General features: G+C 39.2%; 2 protein-coding genes across 16 annotated transcripts in view; one reads left to right on the top strand and one right to left on the bottom strand.

The window, feature by feature from the left end:
* The window catches only part of LOC127431206 (protein phosphatase 3 catalytic subunit alpha-like), a 69,381-nt gene extending 61,526 nt beyond the window's left edge, over positions 1-7,855 (bottom strand). The window contains exon 1 of the mRNA XM_051681525.1: positions 7,599-7,855. Within this exon, the coding sequence (XP_051537485.1) occupies positions 7,599-7,653 (55 nt within the window). The 5' untranslated portion in view covers positions 7,654-7,855. The remainder of the gene's footprint in view (positions 1-7,598) is intronic.
* LOC127431219 (CXXC-type zinc finger protein 5-like) overlaps positions 1-26,596 on the top strand; it is a 74,377-nt gene that overhangs the window by 15,890 nt on the left and 31,891 nt on the right. For 7 of the 15 annotated variants that reach the window (XM_051681551.1, XM_051681548.1, XM_051681545.1 and 4 more), the window contains one exon: positions 16,530-18,047. The gene's annotated coding sequence lies outside the window, so the exon portion shown is untranslated. The other 8 variants (XR_007895548.1, XR_007895547.1, XM_051681544.1 and 5 more) reach the window with 6 other exon arrangements.

Here is a 26,596-nt window from a genome sequence, read left to right as displayed (position 1 = left end):
GGGCTCGGCCAGAGGAGGATAATAGAGAAATGAAAGGGTGTGGAACTAAAAGTGTTTGCCACTTTTTATTGAAATTACAGTAAATAGATGTAAATATTACTTAATGACACTGGGAAATTCATGTACATGTAATTCGTAATTACATGTACATGAAGTCAGCTCCAGCATTCATCATGTGTCATGTATGTGTGCAATGTACAAGCGTTCTTCTCTCTCTCTCTCTCTCTCTCTCTCTCTTTCATTCCTATCTTCTTATTTCTCTCCCCCTCACTATCATGCCTTCCCATCTTTCCCTGCCTGTCAGCTTTGGCCATCATCTGTCACTTTCCCTCCACGTCGTTCTTCATATTCTCTTTTGCTGTCCTCGAGATCCTTTGTCCACCTTTCTCCATGGAAACGTTTTTATTTCCTACACTGCTCCAGCCTTTGCACTCTCAACCCACCGTTTCACACCCACCCCTCATCTTTTCCATCATTCTGTCTCTAAGACTGTCTTCATCCTCCCTTTCATCATTTCTTCTCCACTCCCTCATCTCCCTCCTCTTTTCCATCTCATCAGTAGACCTCAGGGAAGTGTTGTTATGTAAGAGAGCCATGTGAACTGAAACACTGCTGCAAACCAATGCTTAAATAATTCACCCACACTACTATATAAAGATTGCATTCACATATCAGGCAATCCTGAGAATCCAGCTTACTCTCTCTTAATCGTGTTATTAACAATTACACCACCTTAGCCTTTACTCCATTGTACCTGCTTTGTACAGCTGTGCTTGAATGGACTTCGTCCTCTAGCTACCAGAATATGTTCACATTTGAGCACATTCACTCAAAGAATAGCCCAAGGGATCTCACTAATTCAAAGGGAAAGCACAAGCTTATTAAGACATTAACTATGTATATGTTGAAAATGGGAAATTGTAACTGCATGGCAAGAGAAGGCTTAGACTGAGATATTTGGATCAAACAATGAAACCGAAACAAAAATGACAGAGCATCTGTCTGGGGCCAGAGAGCATTTCCACTCTGATGGGGGTATATTCTGCATCATTCACTTCCATTTAATTAAAACAATCAGTTCTGTTGAAGGTAAACAAAGGAGCTCAACCTGGTCTAGCATTTGTTACAGAGCACAACAGTCTGGAGTTAATTTTACCCAACATGATCACATAGCGAATGCTCCGGTACCCTGATATTGATCCCATTTTACCGAGTTACTGACAAGCGCCATCTCCCATCAGATATTTTTGCATCAGTTTCAATGTGTTTACCTTCTCCTGTGGCATGTTGCATGGCATATTGCTTCAGCAGCCTCAGAAGTTATCACAATTGCATAATCAATGATGAGTTCAGTGAATGATTTTCCTTCTAAGATTACATTTTTACTCCACTAATGGTTAGGTTTAGGGTTGTTTTTTGGGGGCAGAGTTAATAAAATTTATTGCATTACTCTTCTCTGTATTGCATCATTTACAACTAAAACCAAACTGCTTAACAACTCGCTTTTTGCGCCCCTCTGTGGACATTTCACACGAAAATTGAAGCTCACATTTGCTCATACGAGTCGGCCTTCCTAAAATCTCAAACTACATATATATTTGCATATATCTAAATATTTTGCAATAAACTTAAAATACATTGATTCTATACTTGTGACTTGTGACAGTCTTGTACCTTCGTCTTTTTGTTCGATTTTTAAATATACTTTTGAAATTGAAAGCTTGTAATGTTGTGATTTACATCATAGCTGGTTGGTTTGGTTCATGGATTAGAATTCTTTTATGAAGAATTTTGATTCCATTCAGACATGAGCATCTGTGAAGTCAGTCTTTGATGTTGGCCAGTGGGGCCTGGCTTGCAGTTGGCATTCCAATTAATCCCAAAGGTGTTTAGTGGGGTTCAGGTCAAGGAAATCAGTCAAGTTTTTCCATAACAAACTCAGTAAATAATTTCTTTAAGGACCTAGCTTTGTGCACAGGGGCATTATGCTGCAACAGAAAATGGTCCCTTGCAAAATGGTTGCCACAAAGTGCAATCACAAAATTGTCTAGAATGTCATTGTATTCGGTAGCATTAAGATTTGTCTTTACTGAAACCACTGGAATAGCCAAATCCATTAACCAGAAGGGGGCATCCACATACATTGGCCATGCAGTGTAAGCAGCCTAATAAACAACAGCACAGCTTATTACAACAACGATGTTACAAAACTAATCTTCATATTATGTTGTAATCAGAATATAACCCATCTTGGTGACTCACCTTTGTGAGTGTCCAGATTATATCCTGACAATACCTCTAGAGCCCCTTGTGGCTTTCCAAGCCCCAACAGAACTAACACAGTTAATGTCCTAGAATTGGACTCACTAAAGTAGGCCGTGCTAAGCCTGGCATGCAGGCAGCCCAGAACAGCGAGTGGGCTAGTGGCATCTACTGACAGCTAGACTCCCACCAGCATTCACAGGGCTGTGCTGAAGCAACACTTAACCTTCCTACGCTCTGCTTTACGGATGTAGAGCTGGTTGCCGATTGACAGGTTTCTGTCTTTGAAGAAACTGTCTTTCTTCACACCCAAACAACTAAATAGTGTCTCTGTAAGCATTCACTTCACTTATCACACTCTGAAACTTCACAATCAGAACAGTAGGCTGAAGGTTTGTTGTTGTGTCAACAAACAATTGCCCCTAATTGATTCCATGGATTTTATTTCTATTCATTTGTTCACAATTATTTTGCTTCCTCCTTTCCACATTAAGAATGAACCTTGTTACATTGATGCCAAAACCCGGGAAGGAGGAAGGATGCGCTGTCATGGAGTCCTCACTGCAACCGTCCGCCTAGGGGCGGAGGAGCCCACTGCCGTCCGCCAGGAGGCATTGCGGCTGGCTGAGGACCATGTGACAGCGTGTTCGGGGGCCTGCGAACCGGAGTGTTTTTCTTTTTTTCCCATCTCTCTCTCTTGGGCTTTCCCGCTCTCTTTCTCTCTCCCCTCTCACTCCCCTCATCCTACTCAGGTTCCTAGTAGGCAGGGAAGACCAGCCGGTGGCGGAACAGCTGATGGGGCAACTCCTCCCCTCAAGGAAGGGGGGGGGAGAGTAGGTCAGGCTGGTTGGTTCCCCAGCCTGAATCGGGCATTGGGGTATGTGACCGGGCCATGAGGGTTCATGCCTGGCGCTGAGTTGTCCCAGTCAGCGGGAGAGAGAGATAAGGAGGAGCCAGGGGCACCAGAAAGAGAGAGATGCATGAAGCCTGTCTGTCTGTGTGTGTGTGTCTTTATGTTTATACGTAGCTGGCTGAAAAGCAGTGTGTGTTTTTAAGTGGTGCTGAAAAGCACTCCGTTTTGTTATACGCTTAAAAGTGTTTATTTAATGTCTTACGTGGATTGTTCACCCAGCTCCAGCTTCCTCCTTTCCATATTAAGAACGAACCTTGTTACAGTTCGATATAGATATTTATCACAATACACATTTCATACCATTAATGAAGAACTGGGAAGAACTGCATTTCACATGTTTGTTAGACCTCAGGAATGAATGTAAACATAACTTGTTTGTTTACAAGTAAATTCCAGAGGGTAAGCTACCTTTAAAGTATACTCTGTTTTGGATTTAATCCTACATAAGTTGTATGACCTCTTTTCGATTAAATTTCACCATCTTCATGAGAAGGGCGTAACCAGGAAATTACTTCTGAGTGGGCCTCAATAAAAATGGATGTGCCAAGTTTTTGCCCAATTGTTTTTTTTTTTACCAAATTTTGGTTAACAACAGAGAAGTGGCACATTCAATGGTTCTTTCACACTTTCAGAAATGTGAATTTATACATTTGTAAACTTTTTATAAATATATATTTTATGTCATAGAATAATCTCTAATATTCTGGGTGGGCTTGGTTCTAATTTGGGTGGACCCAGGCCACCCTTGGCTATGTCACTGCTTCATGAGGACATTTGATTCCACTGAAAGACTTTCTTGTGACGCTCCACACTCCAGCTCAGTAGGTGGCGGTAATGCACCATAAGCTGGATTGTCAACCACAAACAAACATAATAATAATAAGAATTGTTTTACCACCCTGCCCTACTTGCCAACAAGGGATATTTCAAATGAATTGAAAAAAATAAAATAAATACCCCTTTTAGGCCATTTCAAAGCATATATAACGTATAGTACAGTATATCAAATGTCATGAAAATGGTGAAAATATTGAGCTATAATTTTTAGCTACATCATACAGCCACACTCTCAGTGCACACTTAAATATAAAAAAAATTAATGCTCTGTCTGTAGGAACTGTTTTTTCCCCCTGCCAAATCTGTAAATGTTTTCCAGAATGTACAGTAAATTTGCCCCATAATTTTTATCACATGTTAGAACGCCAAGTTTCATACTACACAAGGAGGAACATTTAGACAGATTCATAAACTGGAAACGAGCCTGAAAGTGTTAGCACTGAGAGTGAAATATAATAATTTCACATACAAAGAATGATCCACAGTGCAGCTCCCATGAGACCAGGCGATAAACCAACATATCAAAAGCATAACACTAAATGGAAAGCACGTTAAAATCCATTATGTCAGTGCAGGAATGAAAGGCCTAACTCTACTAGCACTTAGTAAATGAAACTCTGTAAATGACTCACCATGCACTATTTTATGAAATCCTACTTTGCTGCGGTGGGTTCTATACAGAGACAAATTCTTTGTTTGTTCCCTTTGTTTGTTTGGTGCTGCATGCTGCTAAATATGAATGCTCACCTAACCTCAACACTGGGATTTTAGATGTGGTTATTTATTGATGCATTTTGTTGATGATAAGAGCCCTCAATTATACATGGGGGGAGAAGAGACAGACTGCTAAGCACAGGGGTGAACTGCAAGTGAGGTGTTTCACAGAATGACATGTTGGTGATCTACAGCATGCTACTGGGAGTTTGACTGGGGGAATATGAGGTAGCCGGTGCATGGGTAGGGGTCACCACGATGACTCATTACGTGTGGCAGTGACTAATACGACCTTCACTTTTAGAGAGGTCAGATGACTTACATCAAACTCTGAGTTATGGCCATTGTCAAAAGAATTAGCTCCATTCAAACGCTGATACATTGAGCCAAAGCAAAGGTTCTGCCAAAAATGATAAGCATATAAATGATTCCAGGTCAACATGGCATGAACAACATGTGAGGTTATCTTCAACCTGATATGTGTGATTATGTAGTAAGGCCTTAAAGGGATAGTTCTGCCATAAATGAAAAGTCTGTCATCATTTATGAACCTCATGTTGTTCCAAACCCATATGACTTTCTTTCTTCATTGGAACACAAAAAAAGATTTCAGGAGAATGTTAGCCTCAGTCCTCGTTGACTTTTATTGATCTTTTTTTTTTCATTCGATGAAAGTGAATAGTGACCAAACATTCTGCCTAACATCTCCATTTGTGTTCCATGTAATAGAGAAAGTCATATGAGTTTGGAACATCATGTGGGTGAGTAAATGATGACAGAATTTTCAATTTGGGTGAACTATACTAAGAAAAGTAGTGTTTTATAGGAGTAGTTCACTCAAAAATAAACAATTCTCTCATTATTCACTTACCCTGATGCCATCCCAGATGTGTATGACTGTCTTTATTCAGCAGAACACAAATTAAGATTTTTAGAAAAATGCTGAAGCTCTGTAGGTCCTTATAATATAAGTAAATGGGTGCCAACAGGCTGCTGGCTATTTGACAGTCCAAATGCATATTTAGGCAGCATTAAAGTAATCCACATGATGATCCAGACAATCAATAAATGTCTTCTGAAGCAAACCAATAGGTTGGTGTAAGAAACAAATCAATAATTAAAACTTTATTAACAAATCACTTCCTGCTAGCAGTCGACGCATCAGTGACGTAAGCACAATGGCACGTTCATGCAAGAAGTCGGAAGCGCGCGCTTTGTACACAACAGAGGAACGAATGTCACTCGAGAGTTTGTTAATTTCAAACAGCAATACAGCACTGGGCGGAAGCAGCAATTTAAAGATAAAAATGTTTTAATTATTGATTTGTTTCTTACACCAACCTATCGGTTTGCTTCAGAAGACATTAATTGATTGAATGGAGTCATGTGGATTAATTTTCTGCTGCCTGAATATGCATTTGGACCATTAAATATCCAGCAGCCTGTTGGCACCCATTTACTTACATTATAAGGATCTACAGAGCTTCAACATATTTCTAAAAATCTTAATTTGTGTTCTGCTGAAGAAAGACAGTTATACACATCTGGGATGGCATCAGGGTAAGTGAATAATGAGAACATTTTCATTTTTGGGTGAACTATTCCTTTAAGTGCTAATACTAATTATTGAAACAACAGAGTAAAATTCATGCAATACAATACTATAATGCAAATGTGAGCAGAGTGCGGTGCAAATAAGAGATCCTGAAAACGGTTTCAAAATTTCAGCCCACAAGATTTTTGCAATTCAAAATGATCATCAAATCTACAAGAATATCTACTACAATCACAAAATAATTACACATGCACCACTGGATGCTATTCCTGTCAAAGACACACACACACACACAGAGAGAGAGAGAGAGAGAGAGAGAGAGCTTTGGCCAACAGACATATCAGCCCTGAGAGGAGTAGTAGAGAGAATTAATGAAAGTGAAAAACAAAATCTGACCCATTTTAGCTTTTATCAAAGCGTCAGAACTCACAGATAAAGGCTATCAACCCATATAAAACAATACCCAAATAATACAATTACTAGCTCAGTTTAAAAAAAATGTGGCCTGCTTATAAACACAACTCTGTTCGTATAGATATTATCATTTTAAGAACAAAAATGTATGAATCCAATGAGGTAGTACTGTGCTATTTCTAATTTACATAAAAAGACCATCAAGATTTTATTGCATTCTAGATGAAAACATTCAAGCTCTGAGAACTCTGCGTTTATGTTCCTATGAATACGTGTGAATATTAATGTCTGTGACCACTAAATGTGAGCAAATCCATAGGATGCAACGGTGGCGTGACAGTTTCCAGCTCAAATGATTGAGGCTACTTTCAGACTGGAGGCTTCCCTCGAGAAAGCAAACCGATCGCTGACAGGTAAATATGAAAGGAAAACCTTATTGCTTCGCTCTTAATTGTCTCTCAAGAATCCAGGAAGGGCTGCGTGATGCCACCTAAATCCTGCTGCATCACCGCCTCCACTGGATCTACCTTTAACGCATGTAACGCATCTCCTTCTGCCTGCGCCTGAACTCAATTACGATCAATCCATACCAGAGAAAAATCACCCGACCAAGACGACTGAAGCTCCATTATGAACAGAACCTAAAAACCAGTTAGTTCTCTGTGATTATGAGCACATAAAATGTGATCAATACGAAGTTGCCACTAATTAGCTCTACTGTATGTGCAGACAACATTAACAATTAGTAAATAAATAACAACACGATATCTATCGATCACCAAATAAAGCCTTTCAGCAAGGAGACAAGCCAAAAAAAAAAAAAAAAAAAAAAAAAACAAACAACAACAACAACAAAAAAACAACAAAAAACAAACAAACAAACAAAAAAAAATCTACACCTACATTTCACTACCCGATCGGTGGAGTTCAAGACCATGTCGGCGTTAGACATCTTCATGGGCAGCGGAGGTCTCCAGGCGAACGTGTTTCTCCCTCCTCGCAGAAGAAGCGCTTTATTCTCGGTGTGTTTTCGCGGTGGCGAGATGCGGTTGGTGCAGTGGCATCACTCGGATGTGTCTCACCGCCGGCGCTGGGGATGATGCTGATGCTGCTGCCTAGAGAGGGTGGAGGATGCTGCTGCTGCTGAGACTCTTGACTGTCGTGAGGGGGAGGTTTGAGCTGATGGGGTGGGGGCGGTAGTGAGAAACAGGAGAGAGAGATAGAGAGCTCTACTCGGGAGATCCTTTCAGCGCGTTGCACCACCCCGACATGGCGAAGCGGGGAACTCCCACGCACCCGCGTGAAGGGGCTGCATGATGCTGCCATCAGGTGGATGTGAAGGGCTTTCCCGAGAATGCGCCCGCTGCGCAATCGCCATGTTTAATAATCAATAGCTGACATAATTTAATAATCAGGACATAATAGTCTTGGTCATAAACTTTTTATTTACTAAACTTTGGGTTTAGGGCATTGTAATAGTGGGTGGTGAGAATATAACATATTATTTTCTTTTAAATAGGCTAGATAGCCTATTACTGCCTTTTAAATGAGATTTAAATGGATAACCATACAAAAATTACAATGGCAACATATAAACAGGCTATACTTAATTTAATATATGTAACCGGTCCAACTCGACCTGCTCCGGGCGGGATTCGAACCGTCGTCTTCGCCAAGAGAGGCCGGCGCCCTTTCAAGGAGGCTAAAAAATACTATACCTAGCGTCAATCGCTATAGTGCAATTCTTGAGGTAATGGGAATGAGTTTTGCACACTGCACAGCACATACCAGATGGCTCCTGTTACATACATAAATGCTCATATACATGGTTAATATGCAAAAGTAGGCGCAATATATTTTTCTCAAAAACATTTGTCTTAAGATGGTTATTTTATATATTCTGCTTTTAGTGTATCAGTAGAAAACATCAATTCATCAATCATAGGAAACATGATGTTAGGGCCCCCTCAGAGCCTGGATCTCTACATCATTGAGTCAGTCTGGGTTTACATGAAGACACAGAAGCAACCGAAACAGCCGAAATAGATAGAGGAACTGTGGCACATTCTCCAAGAAGCTTGGAACATCCTATCTACCAACAACCAAGAAAAATTGTGTCCAGGTGTACCTAGGAGAATTGGTGCTGTTTTGAAGGCAAAGGTTGTCACACCAAATATAGCCCCCCCCCCCCCATTTAATTAATCAATTTAATTGATTAATTAAAACTATTTATAGCACTACTTTTGAAGAATTCCTCACAATGCAACACCAGTCAAGTCTCGCGCTCGAGACCCTCCATTATGGACAGCAAGCCAAACCAGTTTAACCATTTAGCACTATCTCAATATTATAATAACACACAAATTGTGAATAGTTAAACTCTATTGACAGTGTTTGTGGTATAATGTTTATTGCTGTAGAAAATTATTTAAATTCAAAATGTGTGTTCAGTAAGGCATGTAATTAATGTAAACAGTTCCAAAACACAAAACATTAACTGCACACTGTTTAAAAAGTACAGTTATCGACTGCGGTCCATTCTGACGAGTGATTCCGATCTTATCATGTTCTGTGTAAAATCCGCTCTCATATCCTGGCCAGGAATCCCTATCATATCCGCTTGGGATTTTTAATTCTCCGCTGTAATGCTGTCTCACCACGGTGTATAGTGCAAAAGCCCTCTAATATCTGTTCCGTGAGTGCTGTTGATTTTGCGCCGACCAGGAACTGCTGTCACATCCACATGTAATTTTTAATTCTCCGCTGTAATGCAAGCTCATGTATGAGGCAGCGCAGTGATTGAATGGCTGCATTCCTTCTCATGAATACTGTGGAGAAACACTCAGAATCTAATTACGTATTATTGTACTCTACTACCAATCACAACTCAGAGTTTACGCATATTCCTCATATTTTATGACGTTGAAGTTTTTGTTTTTTTCCCCGGAAGAACGGAATGGCTAAAAACAAACAAACAAACAAACAAACAAACAAACAAAAAAAGACAAATTACCCTTAACAATAAACATAATGAGTGCTATTGTTTTCAGTGATGTGTTCAAAAATGTGTTTTGGGGTTTCATGACCCTTTAAGGCCTACACTCTAAAGTGTGGAAGTATGAAGGAACAGCACATAAAATATGGACTCACACGCATAATGCTAAATCACGAACCACATCCACTGTGTGTTGAACATGTTCTGAAGTGCTTGCAAATAACACCAGCCAAACACCCTACGTTTAAAAACAAGTCGGTTTACTTTTACTCCGTAAAAAGTTTGACAAAGCAAAACTACTAAAACAATGACTCTCATCAAAGCAAGTAACGTAACATACAGGTGCATCTCAATAAATTAGAATGTCGTGGAAAAGTTCATTTATTTCAGTAATTCAACTCAAATTGTGAAACTCGTGTATTAAATAAATGCAGTGCACACAGACTGAAGTAGTTTAAGTCTTTGGTTCTTTTAATTGTGATGATTTTGGCTCACATTTAACAAAAACCCACCAATTCACTATCTCAAAAAATTAGAATACATCATAAGACCAATAAAAAAAAAACATTTTTAGTGAATTGTTAGCCTTCTGGAAAGTATGTTCATTTACTGTATATGTACTCAATACTTGGTAGGGGCTCCTTTTGCTTTAATTACTGCCTCAATTCGGCGTGGCATGGAGGTGATCAGTTTGTGGCACTGCCAAGGTGGTATGGAAGCCCAGGTTTCTTTGACAGTGGCCTTCAGCTCATCTGTATTTTTTGGTCTCTTGTTTCTCATTTTCCTCTTGACAATACCCCATAGGTTCTCTATGGGGTTCAGGTCTGGTGAGTTTGCTGGCCAGTCAAGCACACCAACACCATGGTCATTTAACCAACTTTTGGTGCTTTTGGCAGTGTGGGCAGGTGCCAAGTCCTGCTGGAAAATGAAATCAGCATCTTTAAAAAGCTGGTCAGCAGAAGGAAGCATGAAGTTCTCCAAAATTTCTTGATAAACGGGTGCAGTGACTTTGGTTTTCAAAAAACACAATGGACCAACACCAGCAGATGACATTGCACCCCAAATCATCACAGACTGTGGAAACTTAACACTGGACTTCAAGCAACTTGGGCTATGAGCTTCTCCACCCTTCCTCCAGACTCTAGGACCTTGGTTTCCATATGAAATACAAAACTTGCTCTCATCTGAAAAGAGGACTTTGGACCACTGGGCAACAGTCCAGTTCTTCTTCTCCTTAGCCCAGGTAAGACTCCTCTGACGTTGTCTGTGGTTCAGGAGTGGCTTAACAAGAGGAATACGACAACTGTAGCCAAATTCCTTGACACGTCTGTGTGTGGTGGCTCTTGATGCCTTGACCCCAGCCTCAGTCCATTCCTTGTGAAGTTCACCCAAATTCTTGAATTTTGCTTGACAGTCCTCATAAGGCTGCGGTTCTCTCGGTTGGTTGTGCATCTTTTTCTTCCACACTTTTTCCTTCCACTCAACCTTCTGTTAACGTGCTTGGATACAGCACTCTGTGAACAGCCAGCTTCTTTGGCAATGAATGTTTGTGGCTTACCCTCCTTGTGAAGGGTGTCAATTATTGTCTTCTGGACAAACTGTCAGATCAGCAGTCTTCCCCATGATTGTGTAGCCTAGTGAACCAAACTGAGAGACCATTTTGAAGGCTCAGGAAAACTTTGCAGGTGTTTTGAGTTGATTAGCTGATTGGCATGTCACCATATTCTAATTTTTTGAGATAGTGAATTGGTGGGTTTTTGTTAAATGTGAGCCAAAATCATCACAATTAAAAGAACCAAAGACTTAAACTACTTCAGTCTGTGTGCATTGAATTTATTTAATACACAAGTTTCACAATTTGAGTTGAATTACTGAAATAAATGAACTTTTCCACGACATTCTAATTTATTGAGATGCACCTGTATATTACACACATATACATGTATTTGCTAAATGGTTTTGCACACGACTTAAAGCTCTATTTGACCAGTAGATGACAACCGGTGTTCTCCAGACCTGGCTGCAAACCACCTTTATTTTACAATCTGGCCCATGCTCTCTTCCTTTTTGGGAAACTCTTTTGGAACAAATTCATGCAAAATGGGTCATAGTCTTTTTGAATCAAACACCTGTAATATATTCTGAAAAAATGTCATCTGCAATTCAGAGATGCTCACAGATGAGAGTGTGATATAAAGTTAATATTCTTTCTTAATATACATTTCTTTTGCATTTCTATGGTTTTGCAATACCTTATTCTACCAATAGTGGTCAGGGTAGGCTAAAGTTACGTGTGTTCGGTGACTACAAACTCAGTTTAGTAGTCACATGTTCTCTATTGCAGTAATGTGTTAGAAATTCAATTGGACAGTGTAGTGCTGTGTAGGATTAGAAACGCACTGAAGTACTGCACATACACAAAGTCAACAAATGAGTGGTTAGAAATGACAATTATTCTCCCTCTGACATGTGCCACTTTCTACTTAGCAAAAATCAACAGCATGCAGCATTAGCAGCAGCAGTGGTAACTTATTCTTGCTGTTTCTGAAAGGACACCAAGACAGAGGCTAGCAAAATGTTGCAGGCAGACAGGCCTTCTCACTTTGGATCAGTCTTATATCAGAACTAAAACACATTCAACTCATACAGAAGGCATTCAAACATTTTGTGCTGAGTCGATATGCCTCAGTGACCAACTGTTATGTCTGGGCTTGCATTTGAGTTGTTTCTGCTCCCTGAGTATAAGGTCAATGTGTACTCAGTTCCAGGGTTGCCAGGTATTTGTGAAAAATGACCAGTCAAAACTAGCTAAAGAAACGACCCCAGTACCTAAACTCAAAATATGCCACTCTTAAGAGAGTACCAGGGCCATTTCTTTAGCTTGTTTTGATTGGTTTTTCATTTTACACGAATATCTGGCAACCCTGGATCTGAGAACCCGGAATATTCCTTTAAAGCAAAAACACAGTCTATTATTATTATTATTATTATTATTATTATTATTATTATTATCTACCTAACTTATATAAATTTTTAGATTTTCTTTAATTGTTATGCCTATTGTTTAACGTAGGTCAAAGTTCATAACCATAGAAAAAATAATCTAACATTATCATTGCCAGATGTATTGTAATAGTGGGCGTTAGAGGGTTTCTTGGGTATTATAAATACACACTGTCTCTTGCTGTTTTTACTTGATATGTATTACCAGTAGTTACCATATTTGTGCTGGCATACTATTTCACTACAAATTAACTGCATATTGAATGCATTAGCAGAAGAGTGTGACTTGTGCTAGACCACTTCTGTGTGGTGTCAGGGGTCTGTTTAATAGGATATAATTTCAGTAAATTATTTAATATTCTATACATTTAATAAAATATACAAAATGAATCTAATTTGTGCAATATGTCAAACCATTAAACTGTGGTGAAAAATTTATCCAAGGCAACAGTTGAAAAGTAGCCAAATCTTGCAGGAATATTGCGAACTTGGCAACAGTGCTCCAATGTTGTATTCAATCATCAGGTCTTGACTTGTACTTTAATGTCCGCAATGTAGCCATATGAACACTAGATGGTAATCTATCACTGTAGGTTTTTTCTCCTACGTGTACTTGCTCTGAATAACTTCAGAAAAACAGGATACTTTGCTTCCCCTTTTAGTTCATCTGTTATTTCTTTCATAGTCATTAGTTTGGGTAACACTCTACCATTCGTTGTTGGACTGTTGTTGAGTATTTAGAAATCCCTTACAGGACTGTGCAAGCCCAACATTTTTAAATTGTTCCCTGACGGATCTTTCTCATCAGCATCTCCTGTGTAAACATCAGTATTAGACCACACCTGTTCCTCTGATGACAGTCCTAGTCATTTAGCCTTGAGGGTTAAGACCCCTCAGCCCCTTCCTCCCCGAATTCCCTGCCGCTTGCCAGTGAAGCTCAGCGGTCTCTCTCTCTCTCTCTCTCTCTCTCTCTCTCTCTCTCTCTCTGTCTCTCTCTCTCTCTCTCTCCCTCTCTCTTGTCTGCCCTTCTGCTACTGGGTCAGAGACAGATAGATGGCACAACCCCTTCACTTATGGTTGCTTTTGACAGGCAACCATATGCTCTTGAACACACACACACACACACACACACACACACAGAGAGAGAGAGAGAGAGAGAGAGAGAGAGAGAGAGAGAGAGAGAGAGAGAGAGAAAGTCCAAGTATGCCACATAAATATAGATTTCTGTATTCCATTACTGTTATTAAGGAATAATTCACCCCAAAATAAAACATTCTGTCATTATTTATTCACCTTTATGTAGTTCCAAAACCTTATGCTCTTTTTTTTTTTTCATTGGAACTTTGAAAATTCCTTTTGTGTTCCATAAAAAAATAACCACAGTTTGTGACAACATATGAATAAATAAAGACAGAATATTCATTTTGGGTTGAATTATTTACATTTTCAAGAATCTGTGCTTACATTCCAAAGTTAAAATCTTTCCTTTGACTCCACTACATTCCAGAAAAACTCGCTTTTGCTCCTGAAAGAAAGAAATAACCTATGTAATAAAATTATGGATGATATAAATATAAATAAAGCAAAATTTGTGACACTAAGCCAGCTTACTCAATGCCTAGTGCATCTTCCCCTCCATGTGCTCTGTAGCTCTCATTTCTCATTTGCATTTCTACATATTCAAACTTGCTGTAATGCGATCGGTTATGAGACATTTGCATATACACAGGGATTTATACACAGATGTACACAATCGCACAACTGTAAACACATGTTCATTCCCTCAAATGTGGCTCTGAAACAGCAGGATAATAAAGTGAACTTCAATTGTTCAATCAATTGTTTTCAATCAAAACAATTCACAATCAACAGTTCTATTAGCCATTGTTTCTATTATACTGAATTACAATACTTTAGACTCCTCATTTTATTAAATTTGTTCTACTATCTTGGTTTTTTAATATACATTACCGTGTGGTATATTTTTCGATTTAATTTGTGTGGCAGTTGTTTTCAGTTTTTTGCACACACATACACGCACGCACACACACACACACACACACACACACACACACACACACACACACACACACACACACACACACACACACACACATGTTGGTGCAGCTATCATTATGAGGACTCTCCATAGACATAATGATTTTTATACTGTATGAACTATAGATTATATCCCCTATCCCTACCGCTAAACCTAACCCTCACAAAAAACGTTCTGCATTTTTACATTTTCAATAAAACATTGTTTAGTATGTTTTTTAGGTGATTTGAATTATGGGAACACTAGAAATGTCCTCATAAACCACATTTATAACATAATACCCTTGTAATTACCAGTTTGTAACCTAAAAAAAGTCCTTGTAAACCACTTAAACCTGCCTTTTAGAAAGTTCTAAAAGTGTAAGTGTGCTAATTTGCAGATCATGCGTACCTAATGTCTTTATACATTCAAATCTCCCTAACTAATTTTTGCTGGTTAGTTGACTACTTATAATACCATCATACTGAACTCTTACCTTTATGTGTACCTGTAATATTATTCTTCTCTCCTTGAATGCTTATTTTGAGCAGGAAGATGTTGTATATCGAGCTGCAAAAAATAATAACAACAGTAATAATAAACAATAGTTCTATTGATCAGTACTCTCTGCTGAAAATGCTGGTATATGTTGTGTTTTGGGTACTGGATCGACATACCATCTGACCGTTATTTCACAAAAAATAACACAAAATTCCCTGTAAAAAGTACTGTGACCACAAACACAAAATACCATCAGGGTAACACACTTAACATTAAAATACTGTAATGCTATAAACATTAACTAAACAACACAAAATGTAACATAAAATACTCCAGTGTACATAAATGATATATATATATATATATAAACATAAATATTTCAATAAAATGAAATTAAGTATGACTGGCCAAGCATAGACTTTAGGGAACATTTAATTATTATTTTTTCACCATAATTTTAACAATAATTTACTGTAAAAGTACATGCATTGCCTTGTTTAAAATAATATATTTTTTCACAGTTAACTATAAGGTAAATAATACTTTTTACTGTGATTTCTTTTTTACTATTTACTGTAAAATTAATTTTTTTGGTAAAAACATATATAATTTTTAACTGTACAAGGTGGTACCAGTTAACCATTAACAGTTTTTTACTGTAGCATTTTTACATTCTTTTTCTGTCAATATTACAAACATATTTTACAGTGCATGCTGGTCTTTTCAACAGGGCTTTTACTTTTCATACTTAAGTACTTTCACAAGTAAGTACTTTTGAACTTTTACTTTAAAAGAAATACTCATACTTGTACTGGAGTCATTTTCATTGGGGTCTCTATACTTAAACTCAGGCACAGGATTAGTGTTGTTCCCCACTGAACTCAACACTGTGCATTAGGGCAGAGGGGTCCAGTAGCAGTCCAGATCATATGAGCAATGAAACACAAGAGAATCAAAAAAGAGATCAGCTGACGCATTAGCAGGATACTACATCCAGCACAATGAGAAGTTTGCTGTACTGAGGCAGTGGGAGGTGATTACATGAATAAGTGCTGGATGCAGGGAAGTGTGTGTGTGGCCCGGTGTAGAGGGGAGAGAGCAGCATTGCGGTGTTTGTTTGGAAAACTCGCAACATTCCTGAGCGTCTGCGAAACTGGACATCTTCCTCCTTTTGCTCTCTCACTCTGGCATTTCTTCTGGGGTACTCCTGCTGGTCTTTTACTGTATGCAGCTGGAGTGGGCAGCAGTGGGCAGTGTAGAACTAATACACCCTGTTCTCTATCTCCCTCTCTTTTAGAAAAGTGCCTCTGTCTCACCTCACGCAGAGAGAACGCAACAAAGATCTGAATGTGGCCGTAGCCCCGGTGCCATCGACCTACCACGACCTCTCCTGTGTCACGCATTGCTGATCCCTCATACCAAAGCTCTCTCTCTCTCTCTCTCTCTCTTTCGCTCTCTCTCCCTTCAGCAAAACAGGCTTCTTGGTATTTTCCATTTTGACGCTACTTTAAGGACACACATGGGTATCTAACACAAGCACAGACACAAGTGCTAATATCAAACATCTAGTGAAGAGTTTTATTTGTAGTGAGGAAACTGAAAATTGAGAATTTCTGAAGAGAAGTAAAAGTCACTTAATTTAATATATATGCTTTTACTGATGCTGATCTTCACCTTTAGGCCTTAGGATTCTGACAAGAGGGGGTTAAATGCTTTGCATTCAATGCACAATTGTAAATGAATCAATTGTAGTGATGTCACAATGTTACTTTCAAACTTTTAAAAGTATGCTTTTGCTTTTATGCGTTTGCTACATGTATGTGAGTAACAAAGAACATCTAATAATTAGGCCTGTCCACTTTTAAGAAGTATATTCATATGCTTATTTTAAAAAAGTGTTTCGAATGAGATAAAATAAAGCAATTTCCCAGGGGAAAAAAGTCTGTTTTCTCCATCAAGTGAGACAAGAATATCAGATTACAAACTGACAGATGATGCATCATGGTATCAGCTATCAGAATTCTGTGAAATTCATTGCTTTCAGTTCTGAGCACTGATACAAAGGTCATCACTTTCATGATGGATTCAGTCAATTTTAGAATTAAAGTGATATATCATTCAAAAATTACAATTCTGTCATTATTTAATCACCCATATGTGGTTCCAAACCCATATGCCATTCTTTGTTTTTTTTTTTTTTCATGGAACACGAGGAGAAATTCTTAGAAATGTTTATGCTGCTGTTTTTCTACACAATGACTGCTGGGGCTGTCAGTCAATAACAAACTGCCAAACATCTCCTTTTGTAAAGAAAATCATACTGGTTTGGAATTACATACAAGCGAGTGGTGTAAATCTCTAAACATCTGCATAATTCCAGAGTCAATTTCTATCAGCATCATCCAATGTCAGTTTCTTATCCTCACATTTTTTTTTTTTTAGAAAAATCTGAGGTCAAGCTCAGAATGGCATGAAGTTTCAGGGCCAGTCTCATGCGCTGGATCTAGAGCTGTCAATATTGCATCACTTTTGGATTTTTGAGAGGCTCAAGTTTTAATAATAATAATAATAATAATAATAATACATTTATTTAAAGCTACACTATGTAACTTCTGGCCCTCTAGCTGTTAAAAAATAAAACTGCATGCATCTTGCGGAAGAACATTGTTTTGGTTGTGCTTCGGCTCTGCGTGGATGAATGTGGTTCGAGGCATCGGTGTACACATGGATACAGGACATCGTATCACAGCGAATGGACAAATAAATTAAGAAAGAAGGGAAAAGACGGATATCCGAAAACATGTCATCTGAGCAGGTAAGTGCCATATCTTATGCTATTGTTTTGACTTATTGGAAAAATTGATGTTTTGAAATAAATTACATTACAAACGTTCGCTAACATTAGACATAATGATTGCTAGTCTGATATAGTCAAACTTTGTAAAGTTTGTATAACTGCAGGATATTCTGGTCAAATAGACCATGGTAGTAACAGATTTATAGATTGTCATTGTTACCAACCAGTGGTCAACATAATTTCAAGACTCAAATATCCTTGGCAAGCCTAGGACTAAAGGATTTATTTATATAAATGATTGCCGTTATAAAGAACAATAAACACGTGTGCTAGCAAGTGAAAAATTCCGCACAGAATAAAGTATAACTATTGTATTTCACTACACGCACACAGACGTGTGTGTGTGATTACACAATTATACATAAACCATATCAATAAAATATCTTACCTCTTGAGTAAGAAAAAAGCTTTGGGTCGCTTTTAAATCCTTTCAGATCTCGGAGTTTTCACCTTTATGTAGTCCCGACAGCTCTAAAATATAAATCATTATTATAGGTTTATCAAAGTGTATTTGGGTAAAGACATGGTTTGGAAGATGGATTTTTGTTGCACTCTCTCATTTATAACATTTTGTTATTTTTTAACAAAAAAGTTACATAGTGTAGCTTTAATATAACAACTTTCTAAAACCCAAGGTCACTTAACAGCATGAGCAAACAAAACAAGAACATAATTTCAGAGAGAAATACAGACTCTTTGTGTCTATATCTACTTATGTTAAGAGGTTTAGTTTGGACAGATAGTGGAGGTAGGTAAAACGTTTGGCATATTATCATGATTTCACAGACTGATCACACTTTGAATTTGGCAACAGTCGGTCAAAGTATGTATGGCTGCTAAAATCGGTCTGTACTTACTGAAATTCAAATCACTGCCTCCAGTGGCCAAAGCTGGACATGTTGTTGAATGTATGGGCACGTGTGAGCACCAGTTTTCAGGTGAAATGTCCACAACCCCAACCCTATGTCTAACCATCAGTGGAGTAAAACTATGATTTTAGAGCAAAAATATAACCTCCAAATTGCGCTGACTGTAGTTTCTGAGAACGCGATTACTGCCTGACTCCCATTGGACAAGAACCTAAGTCTCCAATGCAAAGCGCTAGGAGGAAATGTGACTGCAGTTGAAATAATGCAAAAATGTCTGATAGGAGATGTAGCTTGTCAATTATTCGGCAGTATGGGGTTGATTTCTGCGTACATAAACTTTCAGAAGCAACATGTTGATTTCCAGTGTGATCATATATTATTAGCCGTCTCAAATTATACCAAATTGTCTAATTCTGAGATTTTAATTACAATAATAAGTTCAGCTGTGCTTATGAGCTGATCGTCTTTCCCAAACTTACTGGATTGATGCTTTCAAAGGTTGTCTCACAACTGTTGCTCAAACAAGAGTCTTAAACTCACATTCCAGAAGTCCTGAACTCTCCCCCGTGGGTCATAAAGTTTACTGATGATTCAACAGAATTAATTGATTACAAATGAGTGATAGAGCATGATGTGACCACTGACCTTTATTACATGTTACACATGTGACTAACATCATGTTTGTTTGTGTATTTGAGGTATTGGCTAATGGAGAAAGAGATAGAGAGCCTGGAGTCTTATATTTAGGAATGTCTCAAGCAGCCAGTTGAGGACAAGAACAGCACATGATATATGTGTCAATCAGTATGCTGTTTTCTGAATTATAGCTGTATTCTGAAACTATGTTTTTTAGTAGTTTGCGCAATTCACTTATTTGGCAACACAAATAGTCACCATAATCAGTGTAGACACCAGGGCCGGACTGTTGACTAATTCTCTGCTCCCTTCCCCCTCTCTTGGATCAGTTTCTGGAGGACTTGAGAGTTAACGGAGCCTAGGCACAGAAAGTGGTCAGGCACTTCGACGTGGAAGTGATTTTCAAAAGCGAAAGGAAGATGAACGGATTGACGTCTGCTTAATGTAAGATATGGTGAGGCCAGGCACTTTGCCAGAGCCATAGAGACACTCAGGGGATTACGAAGCAATGCGTGTCCAATTTATTCACGCCAGCCCATCGGCGAGGGACTGGATGTGTCCATTGTGTGCTTATCTCTCTGACGAACCCCGTGCGCGTCAGCCCACGACCACGTAAATATGTCATCGCTGAAACAAATGCTAATTGTCAAACTCGGGCAACCCGTGTAACACAACACAAACCTGGATTAGAACGTAATGGCCATTGCACATGCTAGATATTTCTGAACTGAGGAGAATCTGTTGATGTTCTACTACATGCATTGTTCTCTGACAGCTGATAACAGAACAGATTAGAATGGCAAACTTTTAACATAGCAACAGCTTGTTTCCTATGCTAATTGAGACATTTAACATGATCAATTTGGTTAAAATAAAATGATTATGGCATACCACTTATAGTTACTACAGTGTCAGTGTTACATCATTTAACTTCATTATTGTAACACAGTCATAAGGGTGTTTCCACATAGTTTTATTCCAGCTTGGCATTACAACAGTATTATTATCATATTACTACTCAGTTGTTACACAGGATTTACAGTTCTCATGTAATCACCATGGATTTACAAGTGTTTTTTTTTTCTTCTTTTCTCTTTCTTTTGGGTGAAAGAGATTTACCAGTGTTTTTTAGGTGTGTTACCATGGCATCACCACACAGTTGCTATGGCATTACAATATACTAAGATGTTTGAAAGTTACAAAAAGACCACTAATTTCTCTTTTAGATCAAACTGCAGGCTCTTTATCAGGTGATAATGTACATTAAAGTACTGCACCACAGAACTGTGCAAGAATATACATTGTCAGAACACTGCTTTTAATTTTTACATGTAGCCAATATGTCGCCATAAGACTTGCATAAATTAATTCTTGACAATGCCCATGACGTGATGAATTCTAAATGACACAACTCTCTTTTAAAAGTCTCTGATGCTCACTGCTTCTTTTATTTGTATTTTTATGAATATAATGCTTTAAGTTTTTATGCATTACACTGACTGTATGAATTCCAAAAAATTAGATACAATCGTGTCTTTTTGAAGACAGTGGTATATTATCAATTGCATTTTTCTTTTTAAATCTCTTATTTGTATATTGCTAATGCCCTAATGCAAAACATAAAAAGGTTCTGCTCCACCTTGTAAATATAGTTAATGTTTTGTGCCAAACAATGGAAATATTTCCTGTAATTAAAGACTGGAATTAAATTAAATTTAAACCTGCACCTACTGTATATTACACAAACAGGGTGATAGAGAGTGAAAGCGAGTGAGATAGCTTAATTATGAGACTATTGGGCTTATTAAACATTTTGATACAGTTGTTTATCACATATTAAAGAAATGATTTCATGACACCATTGCCCAGGTAATGCCATTTAAATTCAATGGCTGTCGCACACAAGCAAGTAGCTACTGGCACTGGCCAAAATGTTCGAAATAATATAAATCTACAACTGCAATCAAACCTCGTGCTGTACCATTGCGTTTGGTTAAGTTTGACAGTGAGGAAAAACATTATCCTTTTAGTGTTGATGAATGTGATCAAATAGCCTTGTGTCTGGACAGGCGTTAATTGTCTAATCAATAAACGATCTTTGATACGCCTTACATAAAATAAATAGGCGATATTTGTGTGTGTGTGAGAGAGGCGAGTACTTGCACCACACCCCCTCCCCACTCTCTCTCTCTGGCGCGCGCGTGCGCTCGCTTGCTCGTGCGCGCGTTATTTTCCAGCTCGGAGCCTCAAACCCGCGCGGCTCGATCGATTCGCATTGATTGTCCCTGACGAGCTGCTCCACTTTCTAGCCAATGTCAGCCCGTCTGCGATCTGGAAGGAGAGAAATGAAGGAAAATCTCTGCCGCCCTGGCGGTGTCATTTCCACACACTTCGGTTGGCCGCCTGCCAGCAGACAGGACATTCAAAAGAAGCGGTCTGGACTCCACGAGGAGCCGGACGACCACATCTGACCGCTGATTACAAGCGCGGACTGCACAATTCATAGCATTACCTACACATAGGAAAAATAAAATATATTTTTAATTAAAATGAAAAGTTGCACCAGCAATTAAAAAAAAAACGCAAACTAATTAAATAAAATTAATAGCGTTTCACAAATTAAAATTGTATGTGTAAAATTCAAAAGGCAGCCCACATTGGATTTAATAACCTATTGAATGAACCCTTTCCCAGACTGCGTTTATGCGTTTCCACCTTATTTAGCAGCTTAAAACTTACAAACTTTTTTGTGTTTGCAATTTTTAAATGATTTCGTGTAAATTTATAACATTATACTTTGTATTATACCCTGGAATTAGTTGCATTTCAAAGTATACTCTTCCGACCGCGACCGAATACGAACGTGTTCGACGCATGCTCACTACAGCTGCTGTGCGATACTCTTTAAGTACAGTCATTGGCAGGCGCATGCGCAATGCACACAGAGGAGGACCGTGTCTGCCTGTCGAGAAAACCTGCGCCGTGCGCGGTCAATCCACACGGACAGTGCTGATAAAAAATTTGCATCACGCATACTGACAGCCGAAGTATACTTTGGCCTTAAAGGCCTAGGTATACAAGAGATCTGCGTGGGATTGTTTTTTCCATCCCGCTCCCACAAGTTTATATCCCCATCTCTCCTGCTGAATTTTACTCCATGTTCACCAGCTCTCTGCCCACAGTGATTTTCTTCCCAACTTCTCCCAATCACGCAACCCGGCATTTGTTTTTCACACAGGGCAAAAGCCATAAAAATAAACAAGTGTGCACAGAAACCTTGTATTTTTCTGTTATTGCTATTATCAGATGACGCGTGACACGATGGCCATCTGACTTGCCTGAGGTTGGTTTCTGAACGCTTAAATTTACCATTTTCGTGTCCTAGTTTCACATCCTTCGATGACACAGTGGGTCCACGCTTTGCTCTTCCATTCTTGTAAAGCGCTGTTGACTATAGCCTGCTCCAAATATTGGATAAACTGATGCATGTGTTGTATGCACATTTTTACGTTAGATTTTCAGTTAATTGTTATAAAAAATAAATTAATTGTAAAATAAACTAATAATAATAATAATAATTTTTTTTTTTTTTTGCATACATAAATTAATATATAAAAATAGATATCCACATCAGATTTTTAGGCTCTTCTCTGACCGCCCACTCCCGCACACAACTCATGGACATACCGTCTGCTACCGCCTTCAACTCTGAAATGTAATCCCGCGCCACAAGAAATCTGATCGTGTTCCGGGTGTCCTGCGGGTGTTCCGCGGGAATGCAAACCTCTAAGGTATACTTCGTTTTTGTGCGTTCCAGATCGGATCGCGTCCGATCGAGTGTGTTGCCTTTTAAATTTGACTTCTCTGACTGCGAGCGAATACCAATGATTGGTACTATGACTGCAATGTGATATTCTTTTGTACAATCACAGCAGGCACATGCGCCGACGATGCACACAGAAAAGGACTGTTTGGGTGCCCAGAAAATTCTCACGCGAACAGTCCACGCAGACTGTGCTGATGACGAAATTTGCATCACGCATACTTTGCGCGGAGCGATCACCAACACCGACAACCAAAGTATATTTAGGCCATAACACAACTGCTGAGAGAGTGATGGTATATTTGGCATCTTCTATCTTCTGTCATTTGTAATCCACCGCTCTCATTATTTTTTCATTTGGAAAGATGTGGCAACATAATAGTGGGGTTTTCTTTTGATGTTGGAGCAAATGAGTAAGCAAAACATATATTTGCCATGGTCTCCCATTCACTCCCATTTACAGCTATCGAAGTTTACCCTGCAATCGTTTACTTCCATGTACCAAAACCCAGAAAGTTTGAAAAGGGTCCACCAACACACTCTCACGGCGAAATCGTACGACTTTTCTAAATTTGGCTAATTCGTATGATGTCGTGTGACTTTACTCGTTTAAATTGCTACGTCTTTCACTTCAGCCAATGACGTCACTGGACATCTTTTCCATCTAATACGTGACAATTACTTGCTTCTGTCACACACAACAGCTTCCTATCATGTTTACACACTCTACTGATTGGTTAAGTTTAGATAAGGGGTTTGGGTAAGGGCATAATATTAATAAGTATGTCCTTAAGGCCTCATGCGCGGAACTCGCGCTTCCGCATTAGACATTCGGGTATTTGCACGTGATTATGCGATCAACATTGTGCGAGACCATACGAAATAGCCAACTTGTAAATTGTGTACAACTTTTCATGAGATCGGGTTGCAGAGTATGGTCAGTTCTCTACCGACACAATGTTTTAATTAATAAATGCATATGTTAATTTCCATTACAAAGTATCAAAAAGTGCAAAACATCATTAAAACGTCCACCCTTTTTTAGTCCATACGGAGTTAACGATTGATATGGAACGCATCAGTAAGATTACAAAGTTATGCAGTCACCACGTGCATCACTCTGACATTGTTTGATGGTAAATATGAATGTGTTGAAGGGAAGTTTCAGTCTTAAAGAGGTATGACGACACATCAACTTTTGCTTATGGGGGGGGGAGGAATCACAGGCTGCACAGTGCATAGGAAGTCATCTAACATAAACCCTCTAATCATTCACATTTGACATGTACCCATTTAACACCCTACACGATACGTTTCGACATTTAAAACACCACCAACGTCGCGTAACGCGCGTTGTCTTTGTTTGCCCGTGTATTTTCTCCGTCTCGACCTCGCGGAAAGTCCAGTTCGGTTTTTCCGGGAGGCTCCGAAAATCTATGAAGTGTGTTTGCATGTTCTTCTGGATGTAGAGGTGGGATTGCGAGAATCGAAAGGTTGGTGAGCCCACACGCTCAGCTTCCCGGAAAGTACGTTTAGCAATAATTTACTATTCTCTTCCTCACGCGCTCAGCTCGGCCGAAGGCTACATGATTTCTGGAAGTGTACAATAAGGTTTTTCTCCTTTCTTTTTGCCGTCAATCTCTACGACAGGCTTGGAGAAGGGGCGCTCGGACAGTGGAAGCCCTCCCCTCCGCTCGGATCTGCCTTGGTAGGTGCGAATAAAAAAGGGGCCAGTGTTTGCAAATATGCAGATACATTGAAAGGGGGGGATCATACTTTGTTGAAGTCTGTTCAAAGTTGGGATGTCTTCTTCCTAACGATCTCGTTGGCTGGGAGAACGGGAGAATGATTCTGCTGTACATTCACAGTCGTGCTGCTGCAGACCGTACACTGGCACCGCAGAGACCGAGGTTTCAGATCATTGAGTCTAGACAAAAGGTATTTTTGTGCCGCTTTTAATGTCAAATAAAATTAAGATCTGCCACATTTGAGCGACTGGCCATTAATGACGCCTTCCCTTACGTTTTAGCTTTATTTTCGTATGGAAACACGATCATGCTTTCTAGGAAGTAATATCCTTCGATTCTTTAGAACGCAAGTGTCAGACTGATCGGAAAGGTGTTATTCACAGAAAATACAAATTGTTATCGTATTTAAATGATATGGTGGGCTACACAAACTTAGCACGTTCCTGAAATAGTTGTTAGTAAAATAATGTCGCTGAGCAAGTGAGCACTGATGCCGATGACGTTTATGATAGTTGCCCCAGCATGTAACGACAGGTGGTATTATAGTTGATGATGCGATATGTTTTAGAAGCGGAACTTTTGGTCTACCAGCAGCAGCAGCAGCACGCAGCACACCTGTGCATTATTAAAGCACACTGATCGTTAACAATATGACGGTATGCTGAAAAAAGAAAACTGTTTTTCGCTGTATTTATGATTCGCTGTTTAGTCGCTCATGCTTTGTGCAACTCCTCGGGGAGGGATTAGGGAGAAATGTGCGCTTCATTGTTCACCGTCGCGAGGATTTTATCAGGCTGATGTCCCCGTGGAAGCGCCGCGGAGAGAGCGCGCGGGGATTTACTGCTGCAGTCCACTGCCGACAGCGCGCGGCGCTCATGAACGCACTGTTTGTGTGCTTGCCAGTCATTAACTTTCACTATGATGCACAGATTTTGAGAAGTTTGGAGCACATTTAACTTTTCAGCCATGCAAATGCTGAAGACACCGCTCGACAGAGTCCACATCTTGCTAAACGATGTCTGAATACACGATTTACTGTCAACATTAGCGTCCACTGGTTCTCGTGCACAAGTGTGTTCGTGCTTGCGTGTGCATGTGTGTGTGTGAAACGTGAAGCAGTGTGAGGAGAAAAGAGAGCGGCAGGGGGAGATAGGTGTGTGCGTGTCTCGAGGAAGACGTTACGTTGGACTCATGCATTACCTGAATTGCTCGATATCTGCCTGCGTGACGTTGCGAAGCAACCTCACAGTGAATTTTTCTTCTCAGAGACTTTAGCTATTCAGTGGCTGGGTTTAGCAAACGCATTTTCCATTGTTTGAAATTTGTTTGTAAGTTAATTTGACAAATTTTCTAAGTTTATTTGTATCACATGACTGACTCCCAGTGTTTGAAAAATAAATAGATAACACATACAAATTTACTTATACAAAA

The sequence above is a fragment of the Myxocyprinus asiaticus genome, chromosome 40 (assembly GCF_019703515.2).
Source record: "Myxocyprinus asiaticus isolate MX2 ecotype Aquarium Trade chromosome 40, UBuf_Myxa_2, whole genome shotgun sequence".
NCBI lineage: Eukaryota > Metazoa > Chordata > Actinopteri > Cypriniformes > Catostomidae > Myxocyprinus > Myxocyprinus asiaticus.
Note: the sequence above shows the minus strand (reverse complement) of the source record. Positions and strands in the feature narration are given on the sequence as shown.